The sequence below is a fragment of the Dromaius novaehollandiae genome, chromosome 3, assembly GCF_036370855.1.
Source record: "Dromaius novaehollandiae isolate bDroNov1 chromosome 3, bDroNov1.hap1, whole genome shotgun sequence".
Classification (NCBI taxonomy): Eukaryota; Metazoa; Chordata; class Aves; order Casuariiformes; family Dromaiidae; genus Dromaius; species Dromaius novaehollandiae.
In genome coordinates this window covers 21,029,524-21,055,216 of record NC_088100.1, presented here as the reverse complement: position 1 = coordinate 21,055,216, position 25,693 = coordinate 21,029,524, and the positions used below count along the sequence as shown (strand labels likewise).

Below are 25,693 nucleotides of genomic sequence, written 5' to 3'. Positions count from 1 at the left end.
TATAAATGTGATGGAGGCAAGAGAGGGACCGATCAGACAAGAAGCTCGAGACAGAGAGCAATGTAGAAAAAAGGATAGAGGAGACAGCACAGAGTGAATGGAACAAGTGGAAGCTGGGAATGAACACAGAGCTTTGGGCAGGAGAAAGGAGAGTCCCATTGCTCTTCTGGAACACGGGACTCTATTCTGCTTCTTCTATAGAGTTCATCACTTTTCACAAATGGTCGATCACTCATTGTGTAGAACTGCCAAATTCTCACAGCTCAGAGAGAATTTAATGGGTATTTGGCTTCAAACATACATGGTCTTCTATAATGCCAAGAACACTGACAAATTAAGTCCTAAAAGTCTCAAACTAAGCAATCAAAATTATTTGCTAAGGTTTTCTGTCCTTAAATTGGGGATAATACCAATCCTGGCTTGCTTCAGTGTGTAATTGCAGGGGAAAATAAATTAATTCTTTTATAATCAAGATAAATTAATTAGGAAGCACTCAGTTGCAATGGTAGTGAAAAATATGTGAATGAATTAGTAGATATATCCTGAGAGTACAGTTTGAGAAAAGTGCAGTGAATAGCAGACAGGGCCACACATGGGATACTGAAGAAAACAGAAAGTATCTATTAGTTGTTTATGCAGTGATTATTCTCTGCCCAGTAAAGCAAATTACTTTGTTACTCTATGGAAAAATATGTGATCAGGAAGCGAAAGATTGTCTAGTAATGGAGATGCAAAAGTGAACTAATTTAACCTGTTTAAAATTCTGGCATTTCCTAACTTTTCAATTCATTTAAGATGGTTTTTACGGGCTTAGTAAGTATCTGCAGACGCTAATATCACTTTAAATATGGCTTAATTCTGTTCTCTTTGCTTAGGCAAAACTTGAAATAAGTAGAGAGAATGGCATGAGGAAGGAGTGGGGTCTTAAGTTCAAGTGATCTTTTTTCCCCCCTAGTTTGCACTAGGTATGCTTGATGGGAGTTGCTTGAGAGAGGCAGAGGAGAGGGCTAATTCAGGAATGCTTTCCTAATACAAGCGGAAACTTTATAAAGGGTTAGAGCAGCAAAGTATGTGCTTAAAGTATTACTTATGCTGCCCAGAGTCTTGGCTGTGCTTGGTTTATGTAATCATATTTCCTCCAACATCTGCTACTTGACCCCTCCCAACCCAAAATACAGTCTCAACTCTGCATTTCTCTGAGCTTGTTTGCCCATGTCTCACTCTGCTTATACATATATTTGCCCCTGAGCAATTTACATCCCTTCCCTTTGCACATCACATCATAGTCTTCTAGTGGCAGATACCAGCAAGATCTGAATTGATAGTTTATAATTTTTTTTTCACTGCGTGGGAAATCAGTGTGAGTTTCTTACCCATTCTTTATAGCTATAGACTAGACTAGCTAAGACTGGAGAGCAATCTAACTTCAGCAGTTTTTTTATGCTTTCTTTCTTATCTTTCTTATGCTTTAGGGTCTGTTCTTTCATCAAGGTGTGTACTGAACTCAAGAAATGCTTGTTAAGGCCCTCATGTATGGTAATGACAGAATACTGCTTCGCATGACAGTATAAGCTATCCATTCGTATTTTCCCTACCCAAATTTTCCTTTTTACTTTTGAACATCTGCCCCTGTTAACCATACTGAGGATTAATTCTACCAACTCAGGAATACCACTATCTTGCATCACTAACAAATACTATAGTTCTTCCACATCTAGAATTTCAAACAAGCATATGGTGCAGGAAGACAGATTAGAACTACTTCTCACAATTCTCTTTCATTGCTCACAATTGTCACTCCAAAGTACTGAAAGGTAATTGTAAAGAAAGCATGTTAAGTAGGGGAATAACTAAGTAAACACTAAAAAACATAGTCAAATGAGAAAATGCATTAAGCTAGTAACAGTGATACAATCCTGGGGAAAATTATACATGCATTAGGGATAAACAAACTTGTTTTCTCTTCCTTCCAAGCTAGTTCTGAGGAGCTCAATCACTTTGCTAGTTGTGTAATCAGAAGTGCTTCATCAGTCTAATCTCATGGGAATTTTTTATTCTGACTGGCAAACTCAAAGATTCAGAAGAAAAATAAGCAAGAATTCAAATATTTGGATGAAATTCCAAAAGTTCTGATTTTTGTCCATCCCTATCACACAATGAATACACAAAAGAAAAGACTACAGCAACAGACTTATCTATAAGCCCAGCCTGTATGGAATTTCTCGTGAGTCTAATGTTCATTCCAAGCACGGATCAGCCCCCTCTGCAGCATTTAGTGGCTCTCCAGATAGCATATCTATTTTCTGATGTAACTCTACACAGGTTGCGGTCAAATAAATATTCATAAAGAGAATATTTGTTCTTTATATCTTACTTGAGTTCTTGTGAGCTTGTGGCCAGCATACTTCGAATGCTTTTGTCAGCCAAGGGACAGCCAGATAAACTGTAAGACATGGCAGGATATACAAGTAAGTTAATCTTCTTATTAACTGAACTCTCCCAAACAAACACAACATAAAAATTAAAAAGTAAAAGATTGTAATGCAGAAAAGCGATGGGGCAAGTGCTGTAATATTGAATTTTGTAATATAGTTAACCCTCTGAATATATTTAGATATCAACATTACTTCCAAAGTTACATACTGTAAATATGCTTTTTTGTTTCTCTATGAAGTAGTAAAATGTAACAAAAAATATTTGTGATTCCTGGGTTAACTACTTAAATGCTTAAGCATACTTTGGAAATTTTAGTAATCTATTTAAAAATAAAAGACGTTTATACAACACACAAATTAGCATGCTTTTAAGATCAACATATATTACTCAAAGGGTTAACACATAGTTCAACGTTTTACTTTGACAGCATTGTTGAGGTAAGCTGAAAACAATAAATTGAAAAGACAGAATCCACCATGAAAAAAATGAAGTCACACCTTCTATGTGAGGCGTAATTACCAGTCACATGACCACTCCCATCACACCCTGGTGTTGGACATCTGCCACCAAACAAAAACAAAAACAGCCAAAATAGTAAGTATGTTTAAAAAAAAAACTTTTAAATGTTTCATTGTTTCCAGTTTAGCTGCAATGACTGCAAGGGGTTTTAAGCATCCTAATCGAAAAGCTGCAAAATGAACAGGATTAAATGAAAATGGCGTCTCAATACAATATAGCATCATTAAGAACAAGCAGATACACATTAGCTTATCACTTTACTTAACTGGCAGTTTGAAACATTTATATGCTGCAAATGTTGCATGCTCATACTGCAAGGCGTATATGTATTCGTTTGTTTAAAAAAAGACAAAGAGAGAAAAGGTTAAAAGGAGAAAAATAATTTCACCTCACATTATGCTTACGTTATTAAATCCTTTTTGCTCTCTTTGCATTGAGGGTATTTGGGTTTAGGACTTGGGATTGTAACTTCACCAGGATACCTTCTTTCTTCAAGTGCCTCTTGGAAAGGATCCAAATCTTCTGGCTACAGGCAAATACAGAAGCATTAGTCTCAGCTAGATGAGGTTACAATTTACACAAACTTCTGCAAAGCAGTCATCAGATGCTATGTCTTTTATCCCTTTCTGTCAGTGAAAAATAACAAAATTATTCTGTATTCTTTATCACCCATTAAATCATTAAATAATACATGGAAATTTATTTTTGGTTATTTAATTAGGAAAGAAAAAAGGCAATATACAGATATTTTCTGTCACTGTTATATTATTTTGCTTTAAAAGAATAAATGTATTTTCTAAAGTCACCACAAAACAGAGACACAGGAAAAAGGAGACTAAATATAGTGCCTTATGCAGCAAAAGGCTATCTAAATAACATTTTTAAAGGTTTAGATCACGTGAAAGATGAAACAGGAACCATGTTAACATCTACACACAGCAACACAGTCTGTGACAAACCCCAATGGATCTCTCTGCCAAAATATAATTTTATAATAATTACATAATTTATAACTGTTCTAATATTATAATTATTAATTAACTTTACGGAGGCATTCAGAAATTTAGAAGCATCTCCTTCAAGAGTGAAGTGGCTGAATGCATTGATGCAGAGATTCCTGCAGGTGGTGCTGTAAACAGCAGAGTAGAAATGCAGAGCTCTGCTTGCTCTGGTAAATACACTATACTGCATGTATTACCTGTATGTATTTTCCTTGATAATGACAGATTTCCTAACTTCAGTGAAATTAACAGCAAAACCATAACTGACACCAGAGCCAAAATGTACTCAGTGTATCTAGTGACAATGCCACTTTCTTACATGCTTCAAACCTACCAAAAATAGTTTGATTAAAATAGGCAACAGATTGCTACACACAAATGATTATTCTAACTTTACAATATAAACCAAGAAAAAACAGAGAACAATCTAGGGAAGGCTCAGTTTTATAAACCATAAAGTGAATAAGAGTTGAAACTTGATGAACAAAAGCAGTGGCATTAAAACTTGTCAGCAAATCTTTTCAGTTTTTTGGCTCTTGTGCCATACACCTTAAATTTTGAAATGTAAAATAAGTTCACTAACATATTTTATGTATTGGCCTTTCCTGTTTAAAGAGCTTTCCTGTTGTCTTGGAACTACAAATTGGGAAGTAATGTTAATGTCTACTCTCCCTTCACTGTATTCTTGAAACATTAACACAGGCCCTGCACACACAGAACTATCAGGAGTGTATAAGCAATCCAGAATCATGTTAGCTAAAATAGTTAAAAGCTTATATTATACTCTGCTGCTTTTGTTTTAATTGATTCATAAGTAATATCCACTTCTAAATATTCTGCACATCATTTATGCTTTTCAAATTCAGAAGAATATCTTGTCTTGAGAGCAGATTACCCCAGTACTGCAGTTATGTCAACCTGCTTATATAGAGTAATGTAATCTGGAAATAGTGAAACATCTTTACTGAAGAAAATATTTGTTAACAAGATGATGCTGTTAGAAAACATGATTCACATTCATGGTTCAAATGTTGTCTTATGGAACTTAGTCACAGATCAGATGTGTGCCAACATGATATATTTCTAAAAACTAACCAGCAGAAAGTCCTCTCTGTAGAAAAACATCTTTTTTCATCAGTTACTTATTTTGTTTCCTCTTTCCCTCCAAATTTCACAAATGTAATGAATTACAAAAATCAGATTGTAGTGAGAACCAAGAGATGAAAAAGACATACATTAATCTCTTTGGAATCATCTTCGTCTATCCTACTGGGCTTCATTTTAGTGTAGTCCACTGGCAAGTCCCAGCAGTCCCCCTCGTTCAGCTGGTAACACCGATTATTCATCACAGCTTGCCGTTGAGGTGACATTGGCTCCAGTGGTGTCAAAATGGTACAGCAACCATCTCGCTGCCTCTGCTTGTTCATGCTCAGATCCAAGGTCCCATTTTCATCGACTTCCATATCAGGATTCTGTCAAAACAAGAAAAATAATGTTAATTCAGCCACTATCAAACAGTTACCTCTCTGTGTTTTTTAATCTCATTGCTTAGCAGAATGATAAAACGCTTTTCCATTCCTGTATAGATTGTAAGCATTGAGCCCCCTCCCACACATAGCATGCATCTGTTACACAACATTAATGCTGTTAAAGTAGATTTCTTCATATCATCCTGAATGGCTAATCTGATGTTTGGGGGAATAGAGGAGAGTCTTCTTTACACCTCCTGCCACCCAGAACACAGGTGCAAAGTTTGGAATGAAAATTAGAAATCTCTAAAGGTTTTTTCTTGTTGTTGTCTTTATGTTCCTGCTTTACTCTGTGCCAGGTGAGTACCTCTGAGTTAACATCTGCATATTTCTTCTAGTTTCCTGTCCTGGCACCTGTTTGGGTGATTAGAGTAGAAAAAACAGCTAGTATCAAATAATCTTTGTTTCTTTGTTCATGTAATATTAACAGGTAATGCTTGAAAAGATAGTGCCAGCGAATCAAATGGGAAGGTGGGTACCACACCAAGCCCATTTGGACACCATTTGCCAATGTTACAGGAAGAGGAGACACATTCAAATTTCACAATTCATTCACCGCAGATGTATATTTATTAACATTGCATACATCTGTCTGTATAATCAATAAATTCAGGTAAAGGAACAGTTGTAACAATTGCTGCAGTGATTGAGGTATTGTGAAATACAGAGCAAGTGAGTAGGGCTCTGCCTTTTTCTTCTATAGAAACAGCCAAGGGTTATCTATTTTATTACGTGTGGGGGAAGGAAGATATCCTAAACAAAAGATGAATGTTAAAAAGCAAAGGGAAGATAAAAGAAAAACGCCACAAAATATCCCTCATCTTTCCAAAAGTGAAACATTTCACAAGAAATTTGATTTCAAAACGAGTGTGAATGCTACTGTTTCCTCATACGTCTAGCGGCTTTCTCTCCTCTTGGGTAACAACAGAGCTGCAGAAAAACACTGTGAATGCAAATCCCATTTTCTGAATTATTGCCTTTTGTCCTAGCATGTATCTAATTGCTGCCATCTTGCTAATTTAATTTTGAAAATACTCATTTCTCTTCTCAGATTCATTCCTTCAGTTTCAATACAGGGTGAAACATTAGGAAAGAGGTCCCCTCTGTTTCTGACAATTAACGTTTGCAGCATCTTATTCCAGCCTTTTTCATCCTGTTGATATAGAGTACGACTGCATTTATTTACATGCCTGAAAGAGATTTCCTTCTCTTACAGTATTAAATAAATTAATGTAAAAAGCAGCATTTGAAAACAAAGTTGCCAATCATTCTGGATTAAATTGTGATTATCACTAATAGCTACTGCTTTGGGCTTAGTTTGGTATGTGTGACCAAGGAGCTTTCTACAGCGGGAGGAGGAAAACCTTTGTTTATGTGCAGAAGAACAGAACATGTCTGCCAGCTCTAAAGCTCTTCTAAAAGCACAGTAAAAATGTTTCCTCTGCACTGCATCTGTCTACTTAGCCATCTAGTGGCCTCCTATAGGTACCACTGTGCTATTTGCTGGTGCATGTTAAACAGGCATTTCTTAACAGCTATCAGAGTCAAAATTTAATATAATTAAATTAATTAATTATATTAAATTAATTAAGTTTATAAGGAAGAAAAATCCTCTGGTAAACCTTTAATTTTTTAATGAATATTAATAATGCATTGTTTTTCTTGATACATAAAGCTTTAACATCAAAATCTTTCATTTCTATCTGTATGGCCATTTCATAATACACTGAGAATAATGCTACGAACATGCAGAGAACAACAGTGATGCTGCACTGCTGTTAATCAACTTTGAAGTCACCTGTGCTGGAGGATTTATCATTTGATTCAAATGTATTATGCAGTGACTTTCGAACAGTGGTATCACAGACAGGCAAGAAATTATAACATACAAGTAGCATAGATTTCTTCATACCAGATCTTACAACCTTAGGTCCCATATGTGGCTTAATAAATGAAATTACATTATTAAATCTTAATCCTTTCATAAAATTTATGAATCAGACAGTGTTTAGCAAAAATTTCTGTAGTGCAATTAATACCACTTCAGCAACCCAAACATCTTTTATAATCACAGATCTCACCAGTAAGAAACAAAATAAAAAAAGAGGGAGCACATGCTATCAGTATCATCAGTCTATATACCAATCGGGATTTCCCGAGCTACTTGCAAGCAATTTGCATCTTTATCTTTTTATTTTGCTGCCTTAGCAGAGCCACCAGATTTTGTTCATTTTGAGGGGGAAAAAAAAAAGAAAAAAAAACGATTAAGCAAGATGTACAATTTTTCTATCTATCAGGGGCACAAAACTAGTGCAGTAAAGAGGAATCTTCATCAACAAACATAATTACTTATTTTTACCCTCGCACAGAGATCCTGAGGCTTAGTGGAGAGGTTCTGAGGCATCTCCCTGCAGCGAGTGGAGAGATTCAGAATAGCAGTAGCAGCCATGTGCGCTGCCTCCATGTCATGAGTATAGTCAAAGCTGCTCTTGCTGCAGGTACTGCTGGCACTGCTGCCTCCACCACAACTCATATTGCTGCTGCTGCTAGGGGCATAACTGCTTGTTGTGCTGCTGGTTGGGCTGGAATTCTTACAGTAACGCTTCGCTGTGGGAAGAAACATGACAAGGATGACTCAAAAGAACTAGCATTCTGTATATGTGAAGAGAAAAACAAATTGCTGGAGGTGAAATTCATAATGAGCAACAGTAACCGATACAACAAAAAATGCAATAAAAGTGATGGCTGTATTTCTTGATTTCTGTCTGTGATTTTTAAATGTTAAATACGTGCATTCGTATGAAAGAACCTCCTGGAAAAATCTGTGTGATGTGCGCATGAATTGTTCTGACAAACAGGCTGGATTAGCAAATAGTAAAAACACAGAGAAACACTGCTTTTACCCCACATATATAGTCAGACAGAAGGTAGGAACTGCTGGGGTCACTCCTTTTTATTAATGAGGGGTAGCGTAACAATATGGGACCTCACCCTATTTACATGAGCAAACTTAATTTTAAGGCCTAGACTCCCTGGAGCTAGCGAAGATCAGGCTCTTTGTGAGGATAACGGGCTTGGTCTCTGGGCCACAGCGCTGACCATATGTCCTCAAGCACTTCAGACCTTCTAAAGCGTTTCTTCTTTCTACATCACGGGCAAATACTATGACACTGGCCACCAGAAAGGAGAGGAAGAAGAGAAAGTGATGGAAGAAGGAAGAAGGTGGTCACATGTGGGTTTTACCATGGGTCTCACAAAGGCAAAAGCACTGGCTTTATAAACGGAAACAAATATAAGTGAAACATGCTCATCTTCAAATACCCTACCCTGAACACCTAAAACTCTTCATCAAAACAACAGGGCCAAAGAGACTCATTTCTTCCCATCCTGAAGATAGAGGCACTCGGCTGTATTCTGACTGACAGAAACCAGTAACAGGCACAAAAGAACCAACGCACTGACAAAGCTCACTTCCACCTTATTTAAATATAACACTGCACTGTTGCTGTTTTTAAGAAATGTTCCTTGTAGCCAAAGGCATTATAATAACAAAACAAAACAGTCCTATTTGCCCTCTTAACTCTCCACACCTCTTCCCAAATACACTATTTTCAAAGTGTTTAAACAAAAAGCAAGAAAGTGTTAACTGGTCTAATAAATTTAAATGTTAATGCTTTTTCATGAAAGTCAAGGTCAGGGGATACATACATTCATATTTCAGTGACTATTTCACCTTAAGACAGAAATGTATACTGTAGAGATCGCACCATATAGCAAAGTATAGCAATAACCAAATAGCATGATGATTAGAGAGCTATACAAAAAGGGTCAGCACCCTAGTTATAGCTCTTCCTTGATGGGGTCTGTTTAAACGCCAGACTCTTCAGGTGCATTTGTTTGAGCAGACATAGATGTAATAACCTGCTCCCATGAGCATAGCCCGTTTGTGAACCAGAGTCTGCGTTGGTAGGCAGACAGGATTCAAAAGGAAAATCTGAAAGTAAAATTCCTTTCTACAGCTTTTGCCATCTTTCTCCTTTCTCTAAAAAAATTGAAAAAGTAATGGTGTTATTTCTACTGTAAATGAAATAGTGTTTCACTTAATTCGTAACAGATGGAGTTTTCTCAGGAAAGCCACATAATGCACAGGGTGTGATTATTTTAAGTGAAGCGAATGTTAAACATTCCTCACACTGCATTGCTCTGAACATGTAGTAGCACTACTCTTGCAGGGTATTCACTGATAATAAACCTGTGAACTATTTCTCAAGAGTTTCATTATTAATAAAGTAGTCAGTGATGGTCATTAAAAATTCAGCATTTATCCACGCAAGAATTTTCCTATACTTCAAGAAGGAAATTGAATATTTCAGTTTCTACTGTGTTAACACAGCAAGTATTGAGTTTTTAACATCAACCCTGTACCACTGAACTTGCCTTTCAAAATCTTTCAGCATCTTTCAAAATTCAGGCAAACAAATAAGACTTATGTCACTTGCGAAAAAAGTTAGGCATGTTATAGTAGGTCACAAATAAATATAAAAGACATACTACATGGGAAATCATATATATGAGCATGTGTGTTACAGAAAAGGAGTGAAAGAGACAGCAAGCTTAGGACTAACCATCAGATACTCATGCAGGCTCTGATATGGACTCCTCTGTGGCCTTGGTCAAACTACATTATCTTTAGAATTCATTTTCCCTATAAATAGAAAGTTGTTCCTAAAATGCAGTTGTGTTGTGATTCACTTGCAAAACACTTTGAAGGTGAAAAGTGCTACACACAAGCTACATAATTATTAGCTTTTAGTTTGCTAATGATTTAAGCAAAGCTTACTCAGAGAGAAATGGCCATGGTCATTTTAACTTGACCGTAACTGAACATTTAAAAATGAATCACAAAACCTAGACTGTTAATATCACATTAGCTTTTCAGGAGAAACATAGCTGACCAATTTACAACAAATTAAATCAAGTCCATCTATAACAAAGGGAAGGCTGTATTGTTTCCATACTAAGTAAAACACTGGAACGCCGCTATGCTGCCGAGCTCTGTGGCCCCAAGTTTTTGGAAGCTGTGAGGTCCATCCACACTTTATGATTCAGCACTGAAACCGAGTGCGGAGGACAACCTTCCCTGTAACTACCGGACACACGTCAAGCCAGCTCCATATCCCAGAGGGGTATCTGATCTGGCCTCCTGGCCTTCCATCAGACATGCCTAGGGACTGGTTGCAAAGAACCTCTCAGCCTACAGGCTTCTCCATACTGACTGGTATCAGAGGAGTGGCAAAGATCCCAGCAACTTAAAGGATCAAACTAAGATAGTTGGAAAGGAATTAAATTCTACTCAGGCACCCTAATCCCCAGCATTGCCTAGACACTGGATTTGTTATGAAAATTAATTACAGTTCTAACACCTTTTCTGACTCACACAATGAGAGATTCATCCCATCTGACTTCAGATATCTGACCTAGTCATTGCAGGCTTCCTCTACAGTCAGTGGAGAAAAATAGGAAATTTCAAGGAATGACCAACCTGACCAACTTTAAATATCTTCTTTAGGAGGAGATGAACTGCATCAGAGAAGTGTCTATCTTTATTCTCCTTGATGAAAGCAGTGACTAACTCGGAGGTAGGTGTTGACATTGTAATCCGCCCCTGCCATCTTCTCAATGTTTTGAGGGAGGGAACCTGTATTATTAGTGAGATCAGAGGAGTTCCCCACCACCATTTGAGTAACTGAAAAGGTTGATATCTCCTTTGCCTACTCAGTCTGGCTTTTCTTACGTCTGCTGTAGTAAACCACAAGGCCAAAATGTGACCCACTCTGAAACTGGTCTCAAAGGAAAAACAAGCCCACAAACACAACCAAGATGGATTCCTCAAGAACTATGAGAATGTCCTATCCCACAACATAAATCTTCCCGTTCCTGTTTGCTTTTTATTACAGCTTACTGGAAAAAAACAAGAAAACAATCCAAATGAGCTATTTATGTCCATGTCACTCTTTCTCTGATGATGGAGACATAGTAGTAGCTTACAATTAATGAAAGATTCAAACATCAAGTTATTTTTCATATCCTTAGACTATTTGTAAATCTGTTATCATCTTACGTAGTCTGAAAAAATAAACTGCTGTTTACTTGCAAGTTCCTAGGCTTCCTTTCAGTTTTGTGCAGGACGACTTTTTAGAACTAAATCTGATCTTATATAAATGTATTCGCTAACACACATGATAGCTACATACACTGTACCTCCGTGATGGCTTTATTAGTGATAATTAATAATTCACTTTATGAACAAATATGAAATCACCTAGAAATACTACAAACTTTCTTGAGGAAAGGTGGCTTTTTCACGTTAAGAGATTCTTCCTGAAATCTCCTTTACATTACAGCAAATGCTAGCAAAATCCTTGCCCCATTGTAAGTCAGCGCCAAAACTTTGACTCATTTCAGCGTGTTCAGGATTTCACTTCATTGTTATACAATTCTAGTTGATTCTCCTGAAGAACTTCAAAAACCTTTCACCAATTTAGGACAAACATCACAGGGCAGTTCTCAAATATCAAAGATGTGGAGATTGTAAAGGTTTCATGAAAATCGCTGGTTGGGTACAAAGCAAATCTCCGGTCAGGTTCCTTACTGACAGAGAACTGCAGAGTGCCTTTAAAGTGTTTTGTCCTGTTTGCTGGCCAGTCAGCATGTCTCTCTAGCCAAACAGCACACACCATTTGGAATCAGCTACAGTATGTGCTGCCTCTCGCAGAGCCAGTAGGATGCAACAAATCCATAGGAAATTAGCTTTCATTTGTCAAACAACCTGCTACATCTATTATGGGCGTCAGCTGTTCTGGCTACATGAGAACCACACATACTTGCTACACAAGCACACAAGCTACACAGTCCTTCTCAGGAACGGCAATATTCCATTCCACTGTGGGGTCAGACAATAATATTTCATGAATCGCATGCACCCAGCACCTCTCCCTCTGGCTCAGATTACTGTGCAGCGAAAAAACCTAGTCCCAATATTACTTCAAAGTGAAGCTCCTATTTAGATTAAAGGAAAATGAGTGTATAAAGACAGTTAGCTCATTTAAGGCCACCTTTAAATTTGTGCTTAACATTACATCTGCTTTCAAATTCTGGTGATTTGGAAAAAAAAGTGTAGTTCATAATCCTTTGCTGAGCTAGGATAAATATATACCACTTGCTTAAACATCAGAAACTTGATCCCTAAATATACACATCCACAGGTTCCCTAGAAATGTTCTGATTCTTTCCCCTCTGCAAGAGCAGACAAAGTATATACCATATAAACCAGGGTAAACATCTCATTTAACTTTTGTGCATATAAACCTATCAGCTTACCAACTGCAATAAGTTATATGCAGTTAGTGCATTATCTTTAAAAACGTTCAAGCCCTGATCTGACACATGCAAATAAGACGAGCGTATGAGAGAAGAAAGACTGCAAGAAAAAAGGCACTTTTACTTAAAAAAACGTGTACAGTGACTACCTTTTACAACCCTTATGCTTTCTGCTATGGTTGAAGAACATGCCCATTGATCCTATCAGAAACTAAAATATCCAAAATATGAGAGATCTGAAGGCAGAAGCTGAAACAATTTTCCCTTTCTCCACTTACCTACTTTTGAATGTCAGGCAACAGCAAAAATTGTTCTATTTGTACATATTTATTTCTGTTTTCCTAAACAAAAATCTGACACCTGTCTGAAATGTCCTATGGTAGTCAGCAAGTAGTATCAAATATTTTAACCAAAAAACCCCTGTTTTACATTCCAAAAAAAAGAGAAAAAATAAACTATAATATATATACACATATACATATGCATGTTTGTATATACACATATATGTGTCTATATATGTTCACATACAATTTGCATTATTCTGATAAATTTTCAATATCCTTGAAGGGTAGAATCCAAATCCTCATTCTTTATCTTGTAGTGTATTTTTCCCCTGATACAAAACAAATCCTCTTGCCCAACAGACACCATCCATTGTTTTTTCCTAAACTGCAGCCACTTTCAGTCAAATCCTAAACATATTACTTATGTGAGGTTTTCCAGAGAATTCAACAGGTGTACTCATGAGGACAGAATGAGCAGAAATGCCTCATTAAGTAAGTAGCAGTGATATCTGAAGTGCAATGAGATCCATGTTTCTGCTTTTGCATCCCCACAGAGCCAGTATGTTATCTTTATGAGTTACCTGAACTACTGTACAGAAGCTAGAATCCTAATGTGACCCATGAGGCCAGGTCTCCCAGACAGCAACATAATACACTGCTCCTGCACCACGAGGACTAGCTCTGTTACTTAGCTTTTATTGTGGTTTCAATACATCCCAGGAGCTTAATAGCTGGAGATGTTCTTTTGCAGCGCAACAATCCTGAAGCAAGCACGGTATAAAACAACGCTTTTTAAAAAGGCCTTTAAAAATAACTTACACATGACAGCATTCCTCATAATACTACATGAACATGAAAACATGTCTTATTTGTATGATGTTTACATATACAACAACATGATTAACTGCAAACTTGTCTCTCATGTATAAGAGTGTGCACCTCCTACCATCATATCCTTTGGGGGATATATCCCTGGATTGCACCTTGGGAGCTATGGCTCTCTTGCCATAGGCATGGTTGTCATAACTGTTATATTCAAACGTAGTCTTAGAGTATTTCTCTAGTTCCTTGGCCAAGTTGGAGCGGGGTGTGGTGGTGGGGACATTGTTTCTGTAGCCATACTGAGGGATCTCCAATTGCTTAACAAAGCACATGGGCCTAGAAATTAAAGATATGTAAAGTTTGTTAGATGCAGTTCAGTTTACTGTGTCTGTGCATAATTTATAGTTCAGATTAGAAAATCTTAGTTATTTCTTGTACTCAAGAGACAGCAATGTATTATTGCATTTGCTTGGTTTGGTTATTTTCAGCAGACAAACAATATATATTTTATTGAACAAAGCCTAGAAAAATATTAATTCTAATACTGCTAAATGTACCCTGTAGCTAAAAGTATTTTAAAATTCTGTTTTAAAATACTTCAGGGTTTCCCTTCCCCTATACAAGTGCATCACATAGCAAACATTTTCTCTTTTGGGAGGTGAATTAGAGAGGGGCAATCAGACTGACAGAAAGAGCTTGGACAGGTTCCTTTAAATGTAAAAAAAAAAAAAAAAAAAAAAAAGAAATAGCACTGAAAGCTCCACTTCAGTAATAGTGTTTCCTCTTAATTTGTTTCAATAGAGTTGTATGCCATTTTCCTGTATGCTTTCCAAAGGAACTAGACCTGTTTCATCCTTCAATATACAAATCCATGTTCAACTTGAGAAATGCACGGGAGACTTTCATACAATCTCTGTTGACTTTGAGCTGCTGCTGAGCAAGTCCTGCTGAACCCTAAATGCAAGGTTCTGGCAGGAGCTGCGATTCTTGATACAGATGCACACCACAAGGAAGGGCTTGTGAATGAATACAGACCAAAACTGTATCAGCTAGCTTCCTCTTTCCTTTAGGATCAGGGAGGATAATCAGGAAAAGCCTTGACTAATCTCATTCAGTCTATTAGAGAAATTTGTGAAGTTTCAGTGAAAGAATGCTGTAATAAATTCCTCCACTGTTCCATTCTCTTCTGCATATGGACACAGAAGTCATCAACTCTTTCTACATAAAGAAGGTAAGTGAAGGTCAGATCCTGCAAACCTTCATTATATAAGAAAGTGTTATATGAATGGGTCACAGGAACAAATGCTGCACAGTGCTGTATGCCTACCCACTGCATTTTGCAGCAGGTAAAGATGATGAACAGCACACCCGAGGTGCTTCTACTGGAATCAGAAATTATAGAATCAAGTCTTTTTCTCTTTTTTCTTTTTTTCCTACTACATTTATAACCAGAGGAAATGGAAGGAACATTCATAGGAACATAAATTCAGTCAAGACTAGAAGAATCATCATGCTGGCTGACAAAATGCAATGTGATAAATAGTAAGAAATAGTTTTGAATATTATGTATTTCTGAATGAATTCATTTTCATAGAATTTAGACAGGATATTTATGTAAAGATTACCCAAGAAATCACATTAATCATACTATTCTGTTTGATTTATGTATGCTGGTTCCTTTAGAGACTTCTTCCTCACAAAATACAGTGGGCTAATTTATATAAAGAGCTGATAAGAATAATATTGTGATCCGATCTCAAGATAATTTATATTTAGTTAAAAAAATAATGAAATCCAGATCCTGCACATTCATTGCAAATTCAAAATTTCTGTGGAACAGAAGTCCTATGAATTTGATTTCTTTTTAAGCAAGAAATTTTAAATCCAGGTGGGATGGAAACTGGGATGAAGACAAATATTCAGGATTTACACTTAGAACACCTATGTCACCCAATTGGTTGCCTGCATGCAAATTTTATAAAAAACTGCGAAGTTCCTCATCTTAAACACTTCCATGACGTAAAAGTAGAAGGGAAGAAGGGTCTAAGATGACAGCATTATCTGGGTTGCCTATCAAATCTGAAACACAGGCAGAAGTTAAGTTCTAGCGCAACTATCTAGGGAGGTTACCAGCAAATCAGATGCTGCTTTTGAGCAGTTCCCTTCTCTGTGTGGCATCCGCTCTATAGAGAGCATAGATAAAAGCCACTGCATTTTTGGTTTGTCTTTTTCTATCAGTGAGAAATTATGTTATTCCCTCAATGGGTGTTTTTTGTTAATCAGTTTTAAAGCACCCATCTCTAAGAAAACTGGCTGGGATGCTGTATGAAAAATCATACAATCTGAATTATGGGCAGTTAAGATGAAGCCCATCAAAAACAATCTGAGGAAAGAAAATAAAGTCAATAGACACCACAAAAAATCTTTTGCAGATGTGAAACATAATTCTGTCCTCTTAGCTGTATGAACAAACTGTTTTTGAAAAGATCATCAAGATCAGATGAAGTTTTAAGAGAATATTCCAAGAATGACGCTGGTAATACAATAGAAAACTTGCATTTTAAACCACCCTATCAGATTTTAAATCTAGAGGATAACCAAATGCTAAGATATCTATGGGATAAGTAGGAAATTTTGGAAACTTAAGCTGCAGCAGTTCCTCCAAATTCTCTGAGGCAGCAGGGATGGATGTACCCATCCTAGCCCACAGATACCACAGCATCCATGGAGAAATTCTGCAGCTCTTGGGGCATCATCAGCATAAGGCTGGTACATTTATTCAGAAGTCTAGTTCCTTTACATGTATCCTTCACACTTCAGCTCCCTAGAAATAATATTTTTTCCACCCACACATCTCAAAAGTGGAGACAATAGTGCAAAAGTGGATTCAGCTCTGGATAAATACAGAATCCTACATGGTTGGAGAAAAGGGGTATACTTATGCCAGATTGGTTCCAGGTCCTTCCATATAAAAAATTTAGGACAACTTTTCTCTCTTTCCATCCTACCTGGCAGTGAGTGGGGGAACAGAGACAAAGAACTAACCCTGACCTTATTTTGGAATCTAAGGTATACCTGGCATTTTTCAAAGTGTCCTGTCAAAAGTGTACTGCCAGTTTTGTAATGCAAATAGGGCTTCTGGTTTAATTTAAACTGATATTTACTAGTAAAAGCCTGCTGAAAAAACCAAGACTTACCGGTAAATATTAGTTTATTCCCAAAAGATACCAACTTTTTTCACATTGTTCTTAGACTTTGCACTCCAGCAGTCATCTTTACACCAAACAATGCCTAAGACAAAAATGAGCTTTTCAGCTTTACATGTATTTGCCAAAATAATTACCAACCCTCCCCCATGTAAATTGAGTGGGAAATAAACACTGAGAGAATTGGATCCAGAAGCCCTAATTCTAACTGTTCTTTAAAGGAGATATATATGTATATACAATGTATATAAATTCTCAGATTAGGTGAATGTGTGATGAATTCTGCATAATAATAAGTATTATAGTGATTTCTAATACCTTAAAACCCGATCTGACGCCTGGTTTGATTTTGACACATCACAGTTCTGATGCTTCTCTTGAGCTTTAGCCAGTTTCTCTGCTGCAGCAATAGGACATCCAGAGAGGCTGCAATTACAGAAAGGAAATTTAATTGTCTTGTCCTGCGCAGTTTCACATTATAGCACTGATCCAATTACTCCTTCTCCTCCTTAGCCAGCATCAGGAAGAATCTGAAGGAAAAGAGTTTCCAAAAGCTTCTTGGTCATATATATTTTCTCTAGCATAGAATTCCTTTCTTCTGCTTGCAAAGTTGCATAGTAGATCTTACATCTGCTGTTCTTCTCTGACCGTACATGCGTCACGGATGTCAGCCAGTGAACATATCAGTAGGACAGGAGAATATAAACTGGAATCTACTGTGCAGCTCTGTCAGCAGGCATGTGACCTTTTATGCATCCACAAATGTTGCCACTGAAATGGCTGCTAAAGATGATTCAATGACAACACCATATAAGCCAAATCTTGTGCTGCTTCATACCTCACTCAGCTCCATTAATCCAATCTTTTTTGAAGGCATACAAACGAGTGCAAAATTTGGCCTTGGGTCTCTAAATCTACATCTCAAATATGTTATACTCAGTGTTTGTTCATGAATTTCAACCACCAAAGTATGTTCTAAGGGTAGATGGTGTAACATGAAAGAACTTCTAAACTTGAGTTGTAATTCAATTAAATTTGCAAATGCTGAACTATTACTGAAGTGACAATAATAAGTCTGATTCTTCTGGAAAAGATTTAGAACAGTGGAAAATAAATATATTGGTGCCAGCAGATGGTGCTCTTAGTGAAGCTGTAAAAACCTGTGACCTGACAATGGAGGGGGTCCTTTCCTTGTCATAGTCTATTGCGTGCTTATGTGACCGCAGCTCTCTGTGTTCTCCACAGGAAAAGAAATTAAAATGAAAGGCAAATCAGTGCATTCCCAGATGTTCCCCTCTCTATAGAAAAAAAAAGAGAGAGAACAAAAAAGTGAAGCAGAGCAAAATGCCCCAAAAGCTGCAGAAAGAGGTAAGCACTGACTGCAGACTGCCCTCCCTGGGTGCCCACAGAAACCCCCCTGTCCTAGGCCTGCGGAGGGGTGAGGGGGCTCTGTGCAGCTTTGCGGCAATGCCAGGGGCAGCTGCGCTCCACTGACACACTCTTCTTCAGACACCTCAAATATGCTGTTAGATATTCAACCACAAGTGAATGCTGCTTCAAGCAGCAGTAATTCCCACAGAGCCTTCTCAGAGATTTTTGCTGAATCTACTGGCAGCATCACCACAGAGAAGAAAGGGGTGCCAGAGCTTATTATAACGGGATCGATGCCCACAAGAGTGTGCTGGGAGACATGCAGTTAACATGAGGGCTGCAGCAATCCAGAGCTTGATAAGACTGTACATCCAGTACCTGCGTAGTCTCTTAAGCCTTCACACTACGAATAACAGTAAAAAAGGAGCTTGACAATAGGAACCTTGCATAGTTACTTTGGTCCTCTACCCAGATTTCCTAGATTTTTTTTAAAGCAGTAAGACAAGACCTTGTTCTTCTATGGGAAAATCATAACATAGTAAAACTCATAACAATATTTCAATAATTTTTTTTTTGTTTGACAGAATTTAATAGACAATTATATCCCTTCTATAAGAATCTATAGAACGAATCCTAGGAACCTATCAAAAAGTTGCAGTTTTCCCAAAATTTCTCTTGTTTGACCAGAACATGGGACATTTCTGTTGTCTCATTTCTTAATTTAATGAAACATTTTCATAATGTTTCTTAAATCAGGCAAAATTCTCATTTAATTTTATCTGAATAAGGACTTTTGGGTTGAGACTGTGGGTAGAAGAAAAGTTAAATCCTATAATGTCTGTGCACTTAAAATGCTGTTTTTCATCTCTACAAAATCATTTTTATGAATAGAGTGGAATTTTTCATGCACTATGAAATAATCTTGGAAGAGGGTGAAGTGTCAGAACAAGAACTCTCCCTAGTCTTGATGATGTTGGCAGACTTTTCCTGTTCCCTGTGACATACCCATAAGGAGTCTGGCTAATACCAAAACAAAAGGAAAAATCCACCCAGAAAGCTAAAAGGATGCTTAAAATGCCTTCTGTGGATCAATTCGTCCATACTGAAGCAAATGTGCATTTGTCCTCCTCATAAAATACACGAAGAAATGTTACCCTTTAAAATGAATACAGCACACAAAGCACCATCTGCCAATCTTAAAAACAAAACAACAAAACACGCACTCACACTCCCCCCCTACCAATGGACTGCTAGGAGGGCTGCAGTTCGGAAGCACTGTTCCCTCTAGACTGGAGTCCGGCGATGGCATCCTTACCTTCGGTGGGAATTCCTGTTGCTATTTACGTGGCCCCGGCCTGTGCAGCCTGGTGTAGGACACTTAAGAACATTTTCATGCATGGCAAGAACTTGACAAGGAGAGTAAGAGAAAACAGCAGAGTATGAAAACAAGAAAAAAAATCAAGTCCCAGTATATATGAAACCATTTTAAAACAAAGCACGATTCATTAACAACCAGCATTCCTCAAAACACACGTGACACAGATGGCCAATAAAGCCTGATGAGGGAAGGAAGTATTGTGACCCTATGCTCATTAACACAGGGTAACAGGTACGAAAGTTATGAAGGCTACAAAACCTATGAACAAACGTGTGTCTGGTGTAACAGTGAAGCAGAAGACTTCCAACATCATCTTCGTACAAAAACACTGAGCAGTGATCAGCTCAATAGTAAAATGTGAGCTAAGAACAATCCGATACAAAATTATGGACTAGAAAAATTCCTTCAGGAAAGGTATGCATTCATAATACATAGTTTTATATACAGTATCAAACTTGAAGGATAAAAATGAACTCCCAAGTTATACTGGCAGAACACTGAATTATTTGAAATACACCTCAGCACAACCCTTAACAGAATTTAACACTAACTATAAGCCAGCCCAGTTGAACTAGGGCCCAGTTCTGCCCACATCTGTATAGATAAACCATTCATATCTATATGATGAGCAAAATTGGTCCTTTTCTTATCTCTATCCTCTACAGATGTGAAAAATGTGACAGATTTTTTTTTAAGAGTGAAAACTAAAAGTAAGCACTTAAAAAGTTGAGGGATGGTGGGAAAAAAAGACTACATAAGAAAGAAAGAAGTGCTACAAGCTTAAGCAAGTAAACTGATTTGCATCAGCAGCCACTGCAAGCTGGATGGAAAATTTACTCCCAAAGCCACTCAAATCATAAAGCCCATGCTATTGGGGGCCAAATTACTGAGAGATTTTTGGTAATGCTAAACATAAATTAGACTGAAATAATTTCTTTTGTATGATGCGAGACATATCTGAATCCATGCCTCAGAGCTGGATGGCACTGCATCACTCTACAGAAAGAGGCCATCCAGCCCTTGCAAAGTTTTGGTTTTCTCATACAAGAACTAGTCTGGAAGCCTGTATTTAGTTCTCACTCAATAAAACTAGTAAAATCAGTGAATTCCTTGACTGAGTAAAGAACTGAATAAAAGCTGTGCAAAGACTTGAGAATTTAACCACAGATACTGATTAGAAGACAACCATCATCATCACCTCATCATCAGTGTACTAAAACGTGTAGAGATGCAAAAGCTTTACTCTCGAATTCCTACTATTCAAAGCTGTTCTTGAAACATGCTTCACACGGCCAACATCACAGGAAAAAAATAAAAGATGAGCTCACCTTTTTCATTTTAGTAGGTACAAGAGCATGCAAACAGTTTAAAGCTATATTCTTCTTTGATTTACAAAGTCTTCTAAAGAGCTTTTTATTTACCATTTATAAAAATGAGAGAACTTTGAGCAACTGAATAAATATTTGTGCTTCAGAAAATTACTGGGTCTTGCAAAGCAGAGAAATGAATCTATTTGTTCTACTGTATTCAGAAATAAACCAAGACATAGGAAAGTTTCCTAAAGTACTTCCTCGTTATGTTACTTCCGGAAGAAGCCACTCTGCTGTGAAAGAGGACACTTTTTACATCTGCCATTCCTGGCGTGCTAATTGACTTCTACTTTCCTTTTCTTTAGAATCTACCTTTCCTTTGGAAACTGAGGATCATTGCAGCCTTGACTGTCTTTAACTTTCATTTACGCTGCTGTAAATCCATTGAAGTTAGGTCAGTGAAGGACAGTGTAGATTTAGGCCCATAAGCTTCAATGGAATAACTCCATTTTTAAGCCAGTGTGAAAGAGAACTGGATCTTAGCTAGATGCTTACCTGGTGTAAATCAGCATAGCGCAATTAGCTTCCACAGGACTATGCCAATTTCTACCAGCCAAGGGAGTGACTTCCAGAAATGAAGCCTCCTGCTTTCGGATGAACTTGCTTTGTGTTCATACAGGTGAACGTCCCTTGCAGGGAATCCACTGACATCATAGGAAGTAAGTGACTTACTCATGTAAGTGACAGGGGAATATTGCTCAAAATATTGCTCAACTAAGTAAACAGCCAAATTGTTATTTTTAATAATAGAAATTAGTTTAGTTTAAGTTATGTTTAAGACACAACAACAACACCAGAAAGAGGGTGCAAGTTTTTCAAGTACAACTATTCTTGTACAAGACAACAGGGACAGCCGATGTGACATCAGCATGCAGAAGTAAAAGCAGTGCACATTTTCTGGAAATTTTTTTCTTTGTTGACTGAATACATCTCCTTAAAAATAATCTAGCATCCTTAAAATCAAAGAATACAGCTTTAAAAGTTGTTCTTTTTAGTGTAAAAGTTAGTAGAGAATGGAAATGATGGAATAAAGGAAAAACTATAACACAGAACAGTTGACTAAGTTGAGACATACCATACTGAAAAATGAAATTAATTTTTTTAAATAAAAGGTTTAAAAAGCATGCTAGAAAAATCTTTGTAGTTTTATCCCCGGTTTCCATGAAACAATGTGGACTTACTTTCTGGAGGGACCCTATCTTTGTGTGGGCATCCTGACAAACTGCGGTGATGGGGGTAAAGCCCCGTTACATGGCCCGTTCCATCACACCCAGGGGTAGGACATTTGCTCTCTTTCTTTTCTGTTCTTGAGGGATCTATAATTTACAACAAATGTGTCAAGTGAATGATGCTTTCCACATTTCTGTAAGAAGGTTCATTTAACGATGTCAATTATTTTTTGGTAAATGTTCTTACGAAAACTAGAAGAAAAAAAACCCTTCTACTTCTTAACACAGTTTTGTCACTTTTATCCTGTTATCTTCTTTTCAGACTGCAGGATCCTATAATCACAGTAATATCCATTCATAGTGATTGGAAAATGACCTTTTTATAGCAAAGCCATACCACTGTCAATCAATTTTCTGCTGGCAAGCATCAGCTCAAGTGTGTAAGGTCATTTGGAAAATGTTTAGCTGGAGATTCCCTTCTTTTCATTCTTATTTGCCCGATGTATTAAAGTCTGCAAATGTGCTGCCACAGAAGTTCAATGTCCTGAGAGTAGCAAACCCAGCTCTTTAGCATAATGATTTAGCGAGTCAGCACAAATAAATCCCTTTTCCAAGGCTCTCTGAGCAGATGACTCTGTTTTCTTTAAACTCCTTATGAAGTAGTAGAAATTATGTATATATTCTTTTCTCTTCAAAAAATTAGGGTGGGGTAAACACTGTAATCAGAATTACTGAAGGTATCACTTGCTGTGTAAATTTGAGGCCATTACAGACATACATATACAATACTTGAATATTCACAGGCTTAAAAGGTTAATGATCTTTTAGAATGTTGGATCTCCTGTCTAGAAAGTCTAAATAGACATTTTTTCAACAAACTAAAGTTTTCTGCCAAGAAAGTAGTGAAACTGTTCGTGAAATTAATCCTGAACTAGAACTTGCTCATATACTTCATCAGCTTGTTTCCTGCAGCAGAACATTTGTAAAATAACATCCCTAGACTTCCAGCCCAGCACATGATACAAGTTACGTCACATCATCTTAACAACAGTTGTCAGATTTTGGAAACTATTAGCAATTTTTACACTGATATTAAAAGAATAAAATTCAGGATACTCTAACTACTCTAATACCATTTTGGTTCAAAGTCAACCAACATCGTCCTTCTGCTTTTTTTTTTCAGTCCAGCCACCTTTCAATACCCAATCTGAGCTATCCTCATTTAAGTATTTTATGTTGCTTTTCTCATTGCTTTGCTTCAGGATTTATGCTTTCTTGTTTGGAAAATAAGATTTTTCTATTTATTTTCCATTAAGTCTTACATTAAATTCCATCCCCACTTCAACAAATGCAACACTCAGTACAATCAGTAGAAATGTCAGTACTTGCAGAACTTCACATACAACCCATTTTTTTAAGCATGTAGAAATACAATCCAGAGTTCACATTCAGCTGCAGACTTATTTTTCCTTGATTTCCCTCCAATATACTCTTACATTCCAAGTCCTTCCTAAAAATCTTGATTTTAGAGAAATTCTTCAGCTCATTGTAAATGACTTTCCACATCTTATTTCCCTTCTTAAATTTTAATACCATATTTAAAACTTGGCTTTTGCAAATGGAATCTGTCAATGTGAAAGTTTTATTTTACTTAGCCTGCATGCTGACTGTAGAGTACAGTTCTTTGTTTCATGCTTTTGAACAAGAAATACATATACAAATCCATCTTCAAAGTGCTATACAGTTATCAGAACACTCCTGAAAATATTGTAATCTTGTATCTCAGGAAATTGAAATAAAGAAATTAAAAAGTTAAACCCAAGGCCACAGAAGGAGTAAATGTCAGAGGAGGGATTAGCATTCCTACCAGAGAGGCCTGTGCTGAGACCACTAGAACACCAAGCCCACAGCTACATACATACACAACTCTAAACAACTCTTAATGTCAAGTACTTTGGGATGTGTAAAAGTATTGGATAAGTGAATAAATAATGTAAATGAAATATATATTATGTAAATATAACAATATTCAAAGACTGCAAAAAATGTAGATGATTAACAGACCATAACGGCTTTTTGGAGACTTTCAACGAGAGAAACTTTAACTACTGTATTTTGTCATAACTGCACTAAAGTCAATGGAGGTATTCTCATTTAGAGCAGCTGAGGATCTGGACACTTACATCCTACAGTGTCAAGCAAATCCTCCTCTGTATTCAGTTCCATGCTATAAAATTATAGCATATATTAGCTCCTTAAGAGCCTTTATGGTCTAATGAGTCAGAAAAGATGCTGTATACTAATCTTAATGTTTTCAAAACTTGCACAAAATTATACTTGCACAATTTCCCATTGCTTTTAATGGAAGACATCCAACTAAAACTTTCCACAGCTTTACAGGAAACACTGGATACTCATTTGTAAAACCTTTACTGCTAATGGGGAAAAGTATTGCATAGTTTTATTTAATTCTGTAACCTTTCCTCACTCCTTGCCACAATGGGAATATTGCCTGTGTGAAGGTTATCAGATGACTCAAAAAGTTTTAAAATTCTTAAATTTCAGAAGAAAGCCTGCTTAAAAGGCTTTAAATGGCATGGAAAAAAGGGGTCATAGTCCCTTAATGGTTATTTCAGCAATCTCTGAGAGCAGAACTCCAGAAGACAGAAGAGAGGAGGTAGTTCCCAGTGAATACCTGTGCACCCAAAATGTTTCCACTTAACCATATCATACAACTCTGTGAAAATCTTTTTCATGAATATTTGGAAAATTCTATATGAGCTGAAAACAAATGATATCATCAACTGCCTTACTTAAAGCTTCCTCTTTCAACAACTGCAATAGTGTTTCCTACTTGTTTTTTAAAGTAAGGAAGGAATCAGGTTTTTTTTCCTCCCTTATTAAAAAAGCACCAAAGGATCCACTTCACAAAGTTTCTTTGTACAAACTACCACAATCTTTAGGGCTGTCCTTTGGATCCCTGGCTGGGGTTTGGACCTATCATCAATTCAGCCTGCAGCTCCTAAGAGGTGGGATGGTTCAAAGAAGCTCTAAAATTTACTGAAATAGGAAGTCCATATTTTTGCTATTGTCAGAAATTGTATTCGCTTTTTGGAGCGAGCAGATCTATATGCATGAATGTTTTCCTAAGCATACATAGACTGGAAAGGCTGGACAGCACCAGAGTTACAAAGCTCTTAAAAAATTAATATTGGTTTGCCATGTTTT

At 37.0% G+C, this 25,693-nt stretch overlaps 1 protein-coding gene across 14 annotated transcripts in view; it reads right to left on the bottom strand.

Moving 5' to 3' along the window:
- Positions 1–25,693, bottom strand: part of MYT1L (myelin transcription factor 1 like) — a 319,538-nt gene that overhangs the window by 56,179 nt on the left and 237,666 nt on the right. For 7 of the 14 annotated variants that reach the window (XM_064508504.1, XM_064508503.1, XM_064508505.1 and 4 more), the window contains exons 8-16: positions 22,478–22,612; positions 19,864–19,954; positions 17,496–17,603; positions 14,096–14,307; positions 7,845–8,092; positions 5,192–5,428; positions 3,360–3,481; positions 2,934–2,996; positions 2,375–2,443 (exon numbers count right to left, since the gene is read on the bottom strand). In XM_064508504.1, coding sequence (XP_064364574.1) covers positions 2,375–2,443; positions 2,934–2,996; positions 3,360–3,481; positions 5,192–5,428; positions 7,845–8,092; positions 14,096–14,307; positions 17,496–17,603; positions 19,864–19,954; positions 22,478–22,612 — 1,285 coding nt within the window. The remainder of the gene's footprint in view (positions 1–2,374; positions 2,444–2,933; positions 2,997–3,359; positions 3,482–5,191; positions 5,429–7,844; positions 8,093–14,095; positions 14,308–17,495; positions 17,604–19,863; positions 19,955–22,477; positions 22,613–25,693) is intronic. The other 7 variants (XM_064508507.1, XM_064508510.1, XM_064508509.1 and 4 more) reach the window with 3 other exon arrangements.